This window comes from Acanthochromis polyacanthus, chromosome 2 (assembly GCF_021347895.1).
Source record: "Acanthochromis polyacanthus isolate Apoly-LR-REF ecotype Palm Island chromosome 2, KAUST_Apoly_ChrSc, whole genome shotgun sequence".
NCBI lineage: Eukaryota > Metazoa > Chordata > Actinopteri > Pomacentridae > Acanthochromis > Acanthochromis polyacanthus.
Window position 1 is genome coordinate 13,048,987 of NC_067114.1, and position 12,966 is coordinate 13,061,952.

The following is a 12,966-nucleotide window of genomic DNA, read 5'->3' on the forward strand; positions in this document are numbered from 1 at the left end:
TCAGTGCTAGTAAGTCTTTTGTGGTGTGCTTAGTGCATTTAGTATCAGAATGCATTGTAAATCGGGGACAATAACATGCTGGACTAATATCCAGATTAATATTGGAGAAATGATCCATTCCAACTATCTGGGACCTTTCCTCGAGCATTGAAACTATGAGTAGATCCATGTTGATAGCTACAGTAGCTGTTGATTCATGTGCTCTTAGCCAATCAGAGATTATTGATGTTTAGTGGGCGATACTTTCACCTCGCTGTGGCAGTTACACAAAGATTTTTACCATGTGCTTGCTGTTGTAAGCCTGGAGGTGTAAACAGCTACAAACCGGCCAATTAACCAATAGTCCTCTGGCCCAACCTCTGCAAGATCCAACCTCCTCAGTGCACACAGTTTCGACGTAAAACATTCAGAGTTTCTGCAGCACACCAGTTGTTCTTTATTTATCTACAACAGCGAACAAAATGTCTTCACGCACTCCCATCACCTAAAATACTTGTACTTTTGATGGCAATGTCCCCACTACAATAGGAAAACCTTCAGTGTGACGAGGTTGTGCAGTAAATGTGGTAAGCATTTTCAGAGGCTTTGATTGGGCTTCAGGAAACGGCATTTTTGTCACTGTGGCAAAAACAAAATGACAAGCTGTCAAACTGTCCTCTGCCATCAAATCAAAGTCACTCTACTTGCAACTGCGCATCAGTTAAAGTTGTTCATGACAGTCGTAGTTGACGTTTGACAACTGACTATTAAGTGTAAGGCCTTCTGTAAACATGACCCAGAACACTTTCATAGATTATGCTAGAATGTGGCACAGTAACTGGTGACACCTGCAGTGTTTTTGACCAGCGTCTGGTTTTGTTGAGATGACCATGGTTTTCCACGCCAACTGATTAGAGTCCTGTGGAAATTTTATTGTTGAAGGACAAACACGGATGGTGGAAACTTCATGACCAATTTGAAACCACTAAATGTGGACGAAGTGGGTTCCTGTGTCTTAATGATGCCTGTTGTGCTCTATCCATCCATCCATTCTCTATACACCGCTTTATCCTCCCTAGGGTCGCGGGGGGTGCTGGAGCCTATCCCAGCTGACTCGGGCGAAGGCAGGGGACACCCTGGACAGGTCGCCAGTCTGTCACAGGGCTACATATACAGACAAACAATCACACTCACATTCACACCTACGGGCAATTTAGAGTTATCAGTTAACCTCAGCATATTTTTTGGACTGTGGGAGGAAGCCGGAGTGCCCGGAAACCCACGCATGCACAGGGAGAACATGCAAACTCCATGCAGAAAGATCCCAGGCCCAGGCCGGGATTTGAACCGGGAATGTTCTTGCTGCAAGGCGAAAGTGCTAACCACTACTCACTGTGCAGCCCCTGTTGTGCTCTAGTGAAACCTAAATTTAACTAGTGTTTACATTTGTTTTCTTCTGTCCTGGTCTCTATGCTTGCATATACTGCATTTTAATACAGTCAATAAAGCTATGCTCATTTGCCTTACTTCCATTTCTGTTGTCAGGCAGTGTAATAAGTATGAAATGGTGAGCGAGAGTCGAGTCATGTTGGCATGAGCAGCACAAGCCATGTTTGCTTTCCAGTGTGAAATTGGGTGGAAACTATCAAGTGTGCATAAATTTAAATTGTGTGTTTTGTGTTGTTTTTAAGACGTCGAAGGCTCCCAGTTCAGTTGCTCAAGCCTCAACTTCAGTGTTGGCTGTGGAAAGTGTGTTGCCACAGACCTCTGCATTAACTTCAGTAAGTATGATATAGTAAAACTGAGCTTTGTTTTAACAGAATACGCATGGTTATCTGTTATTAAGAATTATTTGTACACACAGTCATAAATTAAGACAGCTACCCTTTTCTCTGAATGTAATGTTATTTGGATGTATCACCGCTGGCTTAACAGTCTATTTTCACTTAAGGGTGTATGTACGCAGACGTCTTCATCGGGTGTCCAGCACACTGGTGTGAACGCTGAATCATCTTCTCTCTCCTTGCCAATACCTGTAAGAATAGCACAAGCTGTCGATTAACCATTTTCTTTGTAAGGACTGCCACATGCAGTCAAAAGTTAACTCAGGCTGGTATTGTGAACCTTGTTTATGAGGGACTAATTGTGACATCTACATCTGCGTGTCTTTACTCCAGATATCCTCAGGAACTACAAGCAATGTTTCCCAGTCGCCTCCACCAACTGAACTGAGTCAAAATTTTTGCAGTGTAATATCTTTGGATCATCTGAATGAGAGTCTGCACCAAGAGACCGAATTAAGCTCAACAGCAAAATCCGACGAAAGCAGGGGGAAAAAATGTACTCAGTCAAAGACTATAGTGAATGACAGCTGTTTGATGGAGCTGTTTAAGAAGTGTCAGACCTGTGGACACACCATAGCAAAAAAGAAATTGTCTCACTGTGGGGCGCAGACGAAGGTAAGGTGGAGCTGCCTCAGTGGACACAAAGGTGTTTGGATGTCATCACCCTATCTGTGGGAGGCGTTTCCAGAAATCCACCTTCTTACAGCTCTTTCCATTCTTTTTTCTGGAGGAACCTTTACGCACTTCAGAAAATGGGCAAAACATCTGCACCTGAATTTCATGGACCTTAAAACTTTTCTTGAACTTCAAAAGACACACATCAGCCCAGAAATGAAACAGGTGAACAGAAAAGTGCAGGAAGAAATATCGGCAAAGGAGATCCACCAACAACCTGAAGGCTCTCTGCGTCACATTTCAGGTGATAGCTGCTGTAATTTCTCTCTTTAAACGCCAAGAATAGCGGTTAGTTGGTTAGTTGTTTTTTGTTTCACAGTGTCAGGATTTAGAGTAATGCAAAGTCCAACACAAAAAAAGATATATTTTTCTATTTATGCTTCACACATTTTGACTACAACAGAACTTTTCAACATTTATCCTTGTAACGAATCACTGGCTAGCTAAGTGAATTATTGCTGTATTGATGTGATATTTTAAAGGCATTAGAGGAGATTAAATTTCCTACGACTTTGAACGTAGCATGCGCATGCGCACATACAACCTCTCCCTCACCCCCCTCTAACCTCCCCCCTCTTAATATTTACGAAGAAACGCCCCCCTCCAGAAACTTGCGTAGGACTCGTGAAGTTGTCTTTTACGGCTGAGTCCCCCTGGATCTTTAGCTGCCATTATGTCCAAAAAGATGAGCAAAACAAGTCGCCAGCTAACTACGAAGCTATACCAAAGCAACACATACAGAAAACACGTAAGTCCAAGGCGTACGTAATCTACGTAACTAGGCCTGAGCCGGAAGATTTTTGATTGACAGGAAAGGGAGCAAACCAAACGTCTCGGTCCGAGCGCGTTGATTGGCTGATGTTTTTCAGGTCCTGCCATGTCCACAGTTATTTTTTTTTTAAATTTTTATTCTTTTAGAGACCATACATACAAGTCCACTAAAGGTCAGTATATTCATTTTATGTGAATCAGACAAATTAAACAAAAAAAAAAACATCCTCCATAATGCCTTTAAATGCATGATATTTCATAATCTTAATTACTGTTCAAGGCCTTTGCTAGTACTGTTAAACCAGATTTATATTGCTGCAGGGGGCTTGTTAGTTCTCTTTCCATCATTGTTTTTAGATTAGAACAGAGATAAGTTAATCCTCTCATGTCATCTTTTCTGTGTGTTTAAGTGAATTTTTTTAACATGAAACAATGTAAATACGCTTAAATGCTGAACATCTGACCATATTGTGTTATAATGCTCAAGTATGAAAATTACCGCTACATCTACGAGCCAGAAACTAGAATCATAATATTTCTGTGTTAATGATGTCTTGTTTTACTTTAAAGATGCCCTGAAAAAAATTAAGGCCAAGAGGAGAGAGAAGAGTGCTCAATCTTTGTGGTCCAGGTGAGGCATCTTGTACAGTTTATACACAAAAAGGCCAGCTAACAATCATGTTCTATCACATCCATAGATTGAGATGAAACCTGGAAAACCAAAAACAACTACCAATATTGTCAATCAGCTATTCTAATAAGAACAGAAATGGAAATTGAATTAATTAATGAAGGTTCTATTGCATTAACTTTGTACTTGTACCAGCTAACAGAGAATGGAGAATGAGGTCACCATTCATGTCAGACCTTTTACACATATATGCTTTTTTTTAATTGTCCTATCACTTATCCTCACATGTTAGGTCAAAATTAAGTGAAATGAAACAATAAAAACATTTTAATGTCTATTCCTCTTAATTGTTGTCATTTTTTGCATCTAATCTGCATGGTATTAATTGACACTTGAACATTTTTTTAGAACTACCATAAAAAAATTTGTATTTGGAAAACTCTGCTTCATAGTACTCGGTGTAGTTTTAAACCGGGAATAAAATACCTTGACAGTCTTCAGACATAGTTTCTTTCGTAGGTATGACTACAATAGTTGTTGGTTTAAGAAAACAGGGGATTCGAGTCTTTTGCTTCCATAACTGATGTTTTCAGACAATGTTTAACACTTTACTTTTAAATGAGTTGATCTGTCACTTTGGTGTTTCCCAAGCCAAGGACAAACTTGAAGACCTAACATTTTCAAGGTGAGTGTTTGTGTCTAACAACAAGGTTTCTTTTAACAGTTCTGAAAACAGATCCTCAGTGTTAAAGACAACTGCTGAAACTTCTGTTCAAGAGTCCTCTGCATTATCAGGTCTCGGAAGTGTGTCAAACCATGAAAGGTAAACTCCCATAATGTAGCTTTATTTTACATCTGGTTTGAACTCCATTTCATCATCTTACCATCCTGTCTGCACATTTCATGTTTATCAGACTGCTATCCATGCCTATATTCTGTAAAAACTTAAAAATTGTCAGAAAATTACATTAAGTTTGTTTGTCTACAGTGAACAGTGCTATCAAGATGAGAATGAACATCCAAGTGACTCTATACAAACAACACATACGGCATCAGAGGCGCGGTTTTCCCAGGACAGGTTAGTAAATAGTCAGAAGGTGTATATATCCACCAGTACTGTAGTCACTATGCTTAGAATTTCCTGGAAAACCTTTTTCCATTTGTTGGGCTGATGTTATTGTGTGGCACAGGTGTTTCAAACTGATGAGAGTGGCTATAAAACAGAGTGTCATGATTTCTTAATCCTGTTCTATTGCTTCTGCACTTCAGGAATGAAAACTGTGTGTGTGTTTTGACACTCACATGGTCGGTCGATGAAAAACCTGCTGCTTTTCTTTTATTCACTGTTCTCATTGTCCCTGTCAGTGTTGAGGAGATGGAGGTCACCATTGATGACGACAAAAGGGACAGAATAAAGAATATAAAGTAATTTTATATCATAATCAGCATTTGTCATATATTAATTTAACGTCTTGGATTCTATCATCAGACGTATTTTTTAATCTAATAGATCAGAAACGGCCGAACAGAGAATTGCAGGACCCGATGACAGTGGTGATGAAGATGTCTACGTACCAATAATTCCTCAGAGGTGTCTTTACAGCTTTCAGTCTTGTGTACTTTTTGTTCACTTTAACAAAAAACATCTGGTAGATTTGACATGAAGTGAATAGAATATGAAGAAGGCTCTACTGCAAGGCAGTCATGTTGAACTTAAACTGATTAATCCATTTGTAGCTTTTTATTGGGCAATTTGCGACTCAATGCTCAAACTCACAAAAGTTTTTAGCCATCAGCAACCTGTCTCAGAAGCCAATAAATACCCTGTGTTAATTGTCTGTTATAAATGCTAAAGAATGTTTCTTAAGAATATCATTTAATAATACAGAAAAAAGTATACAACAAATGTTTAATCAACCAAAAACAATAGAAGCAGAAAATTCCAATTCCTATGGGAGAATATCAAAATTTATAGCTTGTGTCTGCATGTATAACCAGTGCACAGATGCTGTGTTTAAGTGGGCATAGTGTCATGTTCAACTTCATTGCTTACATGTCCTCGTGTGTGACTCCCATGTTTTTTTTTTTCCAAATATCGGAGAAAAACACTGACATCTAGTCACATCTTGCCTTACAAATAGCTTCAGTTTTATTTGTCCAGATACTAGAAAGTGTTCCTGTGGAAACATATGCAATGGACACAAGTAAAATTGCCAGACTCTCAGAATTAGCATTACATTTAACATTTGCAAAAGCTGAACTGTGATGTAGTTACATTAAAATGCATCCTGTATCGTATTGGCAGGCACATCCTCAGTCATTTCACTTTCTAGTGGTGAATATTTTTCTTCTGTCTTTATTTTATTTGCTGCCTTTTATCAGGGTTCATTCCAAGTCGTTTCATTATTATAGCGGAATCTGTTTAGTTAAAATCTACCTGAGCTGTTGAAACATTTAGGAAATTATCAAGTCTGTAGAAAACCTGCAGAAATTCTCAGATGACACGGCCAAAGAAGGCTGTGTGGTGAACGGGAGGGAGGATGAACACAGGAACCTGGAGGGCCGGCTTGTGTAATGGTGCGGCGAGAACCACCAGCAGCTGTGACAAAGACCAAGGAGATGGTGGTGGACTTCAAGAGGAACAAGTCTCCACCTCTCCTGTCTTATTTTGCACCTTCGCCAGGGCGGCGCCATATTACAGCATTTTGTCATTTGATTTCCGCTGCAGACCGGAAGTGCAGTTATCAACAAAGGAACGAGCGGTGTAAGCTAACCAGATAGCGATTTTTATTTCATCAAGATGTCTAGTATTGTGTGTTCAGTCAGAGGCTGCCATAATAACTGGGTCAAGAGGAAAAAGTTTTTGAAACAAACCTGTTTTGAACATCATGTGGAGAGATCGGAGTGTTGTGGGGCACCATATAATCTACATCCTCCGCCAAAAGATGAGGAGCACATACGGCTGTGGCTGAAAGCGCTAAACCTTAAGTGCCCACCGAAGCGCCCATATGTATGTTCGTTTCATTTTGTGGACAGAGAACCGACAGAGGAGCACCCTTACCCCGAGAAATGGCTCGGCTATGATGTTCCAGTAAAGAAGCCACGGCGGGCTTTGAAGAGGTTGTCAGATAGGGGTGAGTGAGATATTGTTTTGCTTGACGTAAAGTTAGTTAGGTAAAGTTGGAAAGATATTCACAGATTCGGACTTCCGGCATCAATAACTCATGAGATATATGATGTCACAACATAAACGATACCTCTTTCAAATCGTTAGAAGCTAGACAATGTGCGACAAGGCCAATTTTATCAAAAGTCGCTGTCTGTAAAGCTGCAGAAATAACTTTGGCGTCTATGCGCAGCTGGCGGTGTGACGAGTGAACAGGGACCGTCTGCAAATAGCAAAACCGCTGCAACAGCGAAAAAAGACACTACACAAGTATTCAATAACTTCACTCTTATACACTGTAGAGCCACCAAAATCACTGTAGCCATGAATGGGCTGTGGCTGGTCATACTACAACTCTTGGTTTGGTGCTAAATTAAAAATAAGAATTTTAAGGAATTTTTATTATTATTTTATGAGTATTAAAATTCAATAACTTCACTCTTACACACTGTACAGTCACCCAAGTCTCTGGAGTCATAAATAGGCTCCTGCTGGTCATACTACAACTCTTGGTCTGGTGCTAAATGAAAAATCTGAATTTTAAGGAATTTATATGATTATTTTATGAGTACTAAAACTCAATAACTTCACTGTTACACACTGTACAATCACAAAAGTCACTGGAGCCATCAATTGTCTCCTGCTGGTCATACTAAAACTCTTGCTTTAGCACTAAATCAAAAATCTGAATTTTAAGGAATTTTTATTATTATTATTTTATGAATATTAAAATTCAATAACTTCACTCTTACACACTGTACAGTCACCAAAATCACTCGAGTCATCAATGGGCTCTGGCTGGTCATACTACAACTCTGTTTGTTGCTAAATGAAAAGTCTGAATTTTAAAGAATTTTTAATTTTTTATTTTTATGTTATTAGGGCTGCACATTGACGTAGCGGTTAGCACTTTCGCCTTGCAGCAAGAAGATCCCCAGTTCAAATCCCGGGGTGGGCCTGGGATCTTTCTGCATGGAGTTTGCATGTTCTCCCTGTGCATGCGTGGGTTTTCTCCGGGCACAACTGAGAATAATATTTTTCTAGTTAAGGACTGTACAGCCAATACTTGGAAGTAAAAAACTTGACGGTCTGACCAGCATGGGTTTTTCTAGAATTATTTTTGAAACAGTTTTGGATCCTTACCCCAGACCAAAACCGTCTGATATCTGATAAGAGCCTAACTTGTGTACAGCCTCTTCAACTGTGCCTGTTGCACAACACACAATACCAAAGGGGATTTTTGCATTACTAATAACATAATCCATCCATTCATTCTCTATACACCGCTTTATCCTCAAAAGGGTCGTGGTGGGTGCTGGAGCCTATCCCAGCTGACTCGGGCGAAGGCAGGGGACACCCTGGACAGTTCGCCAGTCTGTTGCAGGGCTACATATATACCCTTTAATGACCCACGTCACGAATGACGTCACAGCTTTAGCTGGAGGCAAAAGAGGAATCCCGCGGCCGTGACCGAAAGGGGAAAGACTGAGGGACTAGGCTCTATTAACTTTTCTAAAATGTCGTCCTGCTGTGTTTTTGGATGCCAGAATAGGAGGAATGACATTGGCGAACGCAAATTAAAGTTTTATAGGATTCCGCCGAACACTTGTGCTCAGAGGGAACGAAGACAGTTGTGGTTAAATGCACTGAGGCGAAAAGACTGGACAGAGACGATCAGCTGCAGTCAATTCCAGCCATTTTCAGTACAAAAAATCGCTAATATTCTATTTGTCAGTAAAAAATATTCAGTTCAATTCAATTCAGCTTTATTCCAGACACTGGGTCCAAAACACACACCATAAGAACAAGGACACAACAAGACACAGAAAAAAATACAATCAAAAACAATAACCGTTAAATATGACGAGAAATACAGGGACGCACATCGCGAGGTGCATTTCCTTGACAACGACCGATTCGTGGAGTATATACCGACTTCAAGACATGTTTTGGACAAAATAGTTTACTGGCTTGTGTTGTCTGGATGTCCAAGGTTGGATTATGGCCGTTTTTTGTGGAATGTTTTCATCTGTGTGTAATAATGAACCCGGAAATGTGAGTCGCGCTGTGTACGTTAAAGCCGTGTACAGAGAAAGGATGGATGGATATTCGTTGTTTGTCGGACAAATGTGTTTATATTACCCGCTGTGGTAATCACATCTGAAAGTGGTTTATACCGGCGGATTCATGAGAATCTAAGCTTTCCATCGGCGTATAGTGTTTGTATAATCGCATTTGCAGCCTTCGGACATTCTTTAAATTCCTATCCAAATTAGTAAGTGTACCGCCGGCGGTACACTTAAGTTTAACGGGTTAAAAATGCTTGAGTTTGCAGCGCAAACTAAATACTCCCAGTCCTGTTTGACTTCTCGCTCTGCTTTTGCCTCCAGCATAAGCCCCGCCCACAAAAAACGTCACCATGTTTGTAAACAAATAAAGGGTCTATACAGACAAACAATCACTCTCATATTCACACCTACGGACAATTTAGAGTAATCAATTAATCTCAGCATATTTTTGGACTGTGGGAGGAAGCCCACGCATGCACAGGGAGAACATGCAAACTCTATGCTTAAAGATCCCAGGCCCACCCCGAGATTTGAACCGGGGATGTTCTTGCTGCAAGGCGAAAGTGCTAACCACTACGTCACTGTGCAGCCCTAATAACATAATAATAAAAAAAAAAAAAAATTCCTTAAAATTCATATTTTTCATTTAGCAACAAACATAGAGTTTGTTACAGCCACCAGTGTTGCTGTGCCGTCTGGTTTCTGAGGGTGATGTCCTGTTGGGCCTTTGTGTGGGGGAGAATTACATGTGTGGGTTCAGCTATGGTTGTTTCAGCATCTCTGGAACCCCAGCTGCCAGCCATTCCAGCTGATGACACCAGAGCTAACGACCTGCACAGCAATCCGGTTCTCCCCGCCCTCCGACCTTCCTGATTGGGCTACCCTCCAGCTCCCCTCCACCTGTGACCAACCAGATGCAGCCAGCACCACACCTGCATATACCTGCCACCATAGCATTAGTCGGGGTGGCTGGTATTCATGACCAGTCCACCCGGTGCCTCTTTTGTGTGTGAAAATTTGTTTGTATGTCGATGTGTTTCGGTCTGCAGGTACTTGTGGTGGATTGGTTGGGTACTACAGACAATTCGGTCGGTAGATCCTCGTGGTGTGTTCTGCTGACACTTTGGGTTTCTGTTGGCGGCTGCTACCTTGGTGTGGAGCCTACTGTCAAGCGGAGACTGAGGCTCCAATTAGCAGCCTGCCATCTTAGTGAAGAAGCCACTCTGTGTTTAGAGTCTTTGTGAACTGTGTAATCAGTGAGTGTGAGACACCAGTTTTGTTTAGTTCATTTTGTGCACACTTGGTATTAGTTTTTGTTCCTGGTGGTGGGTGTTGCTGTTGTATTTAAGTTTGGTTAAAGAGTTTAGTTGTTTTCTTTTGGGTTTAGATCATTTGGGAACTCTGTTAACCTTCGTTTTGTTTTATTCCGTTCTTTGATTTAGCAACACTCGCCAGTTTTGTGTTTTTTTGTTGTTGTCACTTTTATGTTCGTTATTGCTACTAAGCAATAAATCCCTTTACCTAAACCAACAACACCTGGTTATTTTGTTGCGTCCAGCCAACCCCTAGTGGTTGGATCGTAACAGAGTTGTAGTATGACCAGCCGGTGCCCATTGATGACTCCAGTGATTTTGGTGGCTCTACAGTGTAAAAGAGTGAAGTTATTGAATTTTAATATTCATAAAAAACATAAAAATTCCTTAAAATTCAGATTTTTAATTTAGCAACAAACAAAGAGTTGTAGTATGACCAGCATCAGACAATTGATGGCTCCAGTGATTTTGGTGATTGTACAGTGTGTAAGAGTGAAGTTATTGAATTTTATTACTAATAATAATAATAATAAAAAATTAAAAATTCCTTAAAATTCAGATTTTTCATTTAGCGCCAAAGCAAGAGTTGTAGTATGACCAACAGGAGCCTATTGATGACTCCAGAGACTTGGGTGACTGTACAGTGTGTAAGAGTGAAGTTATTGAATTTTAATACTCATAAAATAATAATAAAAATTCCTTAAAATTCTTATTTTTAATTTAGCACCAAACCAAGAGTTGTAGTATGACCAGCCACAGCCCATTCATGGCTACAGTGATTTTGGTGGCTCTACAGTGTATCAGACTGAAGTTATTGAATATTTGTGAAGTGTCTTTTTTCGCTGTTGCAGCGGTTTTACTATTTGCAGACGGTCCCTGTTCACTCGTCACACCGCCAGCTGCGCATACACACGTGGACAAAATTGTTGGTACCCCTCAGTTAAAGAAGGAAAAACCCACAATTCTCACTGAAATCACTTGAAACTCACAAAAGTAACAATAAATAAAAATTTATTGAAAATTAAATAATCAAAATCAGCCATCACTTTTGAATTGTTGATTAACATAATTATTTAAAAAAACAAACTAATGAAATAGGGCTGGACAAAAATGATGGTACCCATTACTTAATATTTTGTTGCACAACCTTTTGAGGCAATCACTGCAATTAAACGATTTCTGTATTTGTCAATGAGCGTTCTGCAGCTGTCAACAGGTATTTTGGCCCACTCCTCATGAGCAAACAGCTCCAGTTGTCTCAGGTTTGATGGGTGTCTTCTCCAAATGGCATGTTTCAGCTCCTTCCACATATGTTCAATGGGATTCAGATCTGGGCTCATAGAAGGCCACTTTAGAATAGTCCAACGCTTTTCTCTCAGCCATTCTTGGGCGTTTTTGGCTGTGTGTTTTGGATCGTTGTCCTGTTGGAAGACCCATGACCTGCGACTGAGACCAAGCTTTCTGACACTAGGCAGCACATTTCTCTCCAGAATGCCTTGATAGTCTTCAGATTTCATCGTACCTTGCACACTTTCAAGACACCCTGTGCCAGATGCAGCAAAGCAGCCCCAAAACATTACTGAGCCTCCTCCATGTTTCACCGTAGGGACAGTGTTCTTTTCTTCGTTTGCTTGGTTTTTGAGTCTATGAACATAGAGTTGATGTGCCTTACCAAAAAGCTCCAGTTTGGTCTCATCTGTCCAAAGGACATTCTCCCAGAAGCTTTGTGGCTTGTCAACATGCATTTTTGCAAATTCCAGTCTGGCTTTTTTATGAGTTTTTTTCAGCAGTGGTGTCCTCCTTGGTCGCCTCCCATGAAGTCCACTTTGGCTCAAACAACGACGAATGGTGCGATCTGACACTGATGTACCTTGGCCTTGGAGTTCACCTTTAATTTCTTTGGAGGTTGCTCTGGGCTCTTTGGATACAATTCCAACGATCCGTCTCTTCAATTTGTCATCAATTTTCCTCTTGCGGCCACGTCCAGGGAGGTTGGCTACTGTCCCGTGGGTCTTGAGCTTCTGAATAATATGAGCCACTGTTGTCACAGGAACTTCAAGCTGTTTAGAGATGGTCTTATAGCCTTTACCTTTAAGATGTTTGTCTATCATTTTTTTTCCGATGTCCTGGGACAATTCTCTCCTTCGCTTTCTGTTGTCCATGTTCAGTGTGGTACACACCTTTTCACCAAACAGCAGGGTGACTACTTGTCTCCCTTTAAATAGGCAGACTGACTGATTATGAGTTTGGAAACACCTGTGATGTCAATTAAATGACACACTTGAGTTAATCATGTCACTCTGGTCAAATAGTTTTCAATCTTTTATAGAGGTACCATCATTTTTGTCCAGGCCTGTTTCATTAGTTTGTTTTTTTAAATAATTATGTTAATCAACAATTCAAAAGTAATGGCTGTTTTTGATTATTTAATTTTCAATAAATTTTTATTTATTGTTACTTTTGTGAGTTTCAAGTGATTTCAGAGAGAATTGTGGGTTTTTCCTTCTTTAACTGAGGG

General features: G+C 40.3%; 1 protein-coding gene across 5 annotated transcripts in view; it reads left to right on the top strand.

The window, feature by feature from the left end:
• Positions 1 to 12,966, top strand: part of znf280d (zinc finger protein 280D) — a 43,015-nt gene that overhangs the window by 11,292 nt on the left and 18,757 nt on the right. For 3 of the 5 annotated variants that reach the window (XM_051937051.1, XM_022212997.2, XM_022212998.2), the window contains exons 2-8: positions 1,671 to 1,760; positions 1,931 to 2,014; positions 2,157 to 2,742; positions 3,840 to 3,900; positions 4,625 to 4,723; positions 4,889 to 4,978; positions 6,937 to 7,034. In XM_051937051.1, coding sequence (XP_051793011.1) covers positions 1,671 to 1,760; positions 1,931 to 2,014; positions 2,157 to 2,742; positions 3,840 to 3,900; positions 4,625 to 4,723; positions 4,889 to 4,978; positions 6,937 to 7,034 — 1,108 coding nt within the window. Of the gene's footprint in view, positions 1 to 1,670; positions 1,761 to 1,930; positions 2,015 to 2,156; positions 2,743 to 3,839; positions 3,901 to 4,624; positions 4,724 to 4,888; positions 4,979 to 6,844; positions 7,035 to 12,966 lie in introns of those variants that run through there. The other 2 variants (XM_051937059.1, XM_051937077.1) reach the window with 2 other exon arrangements.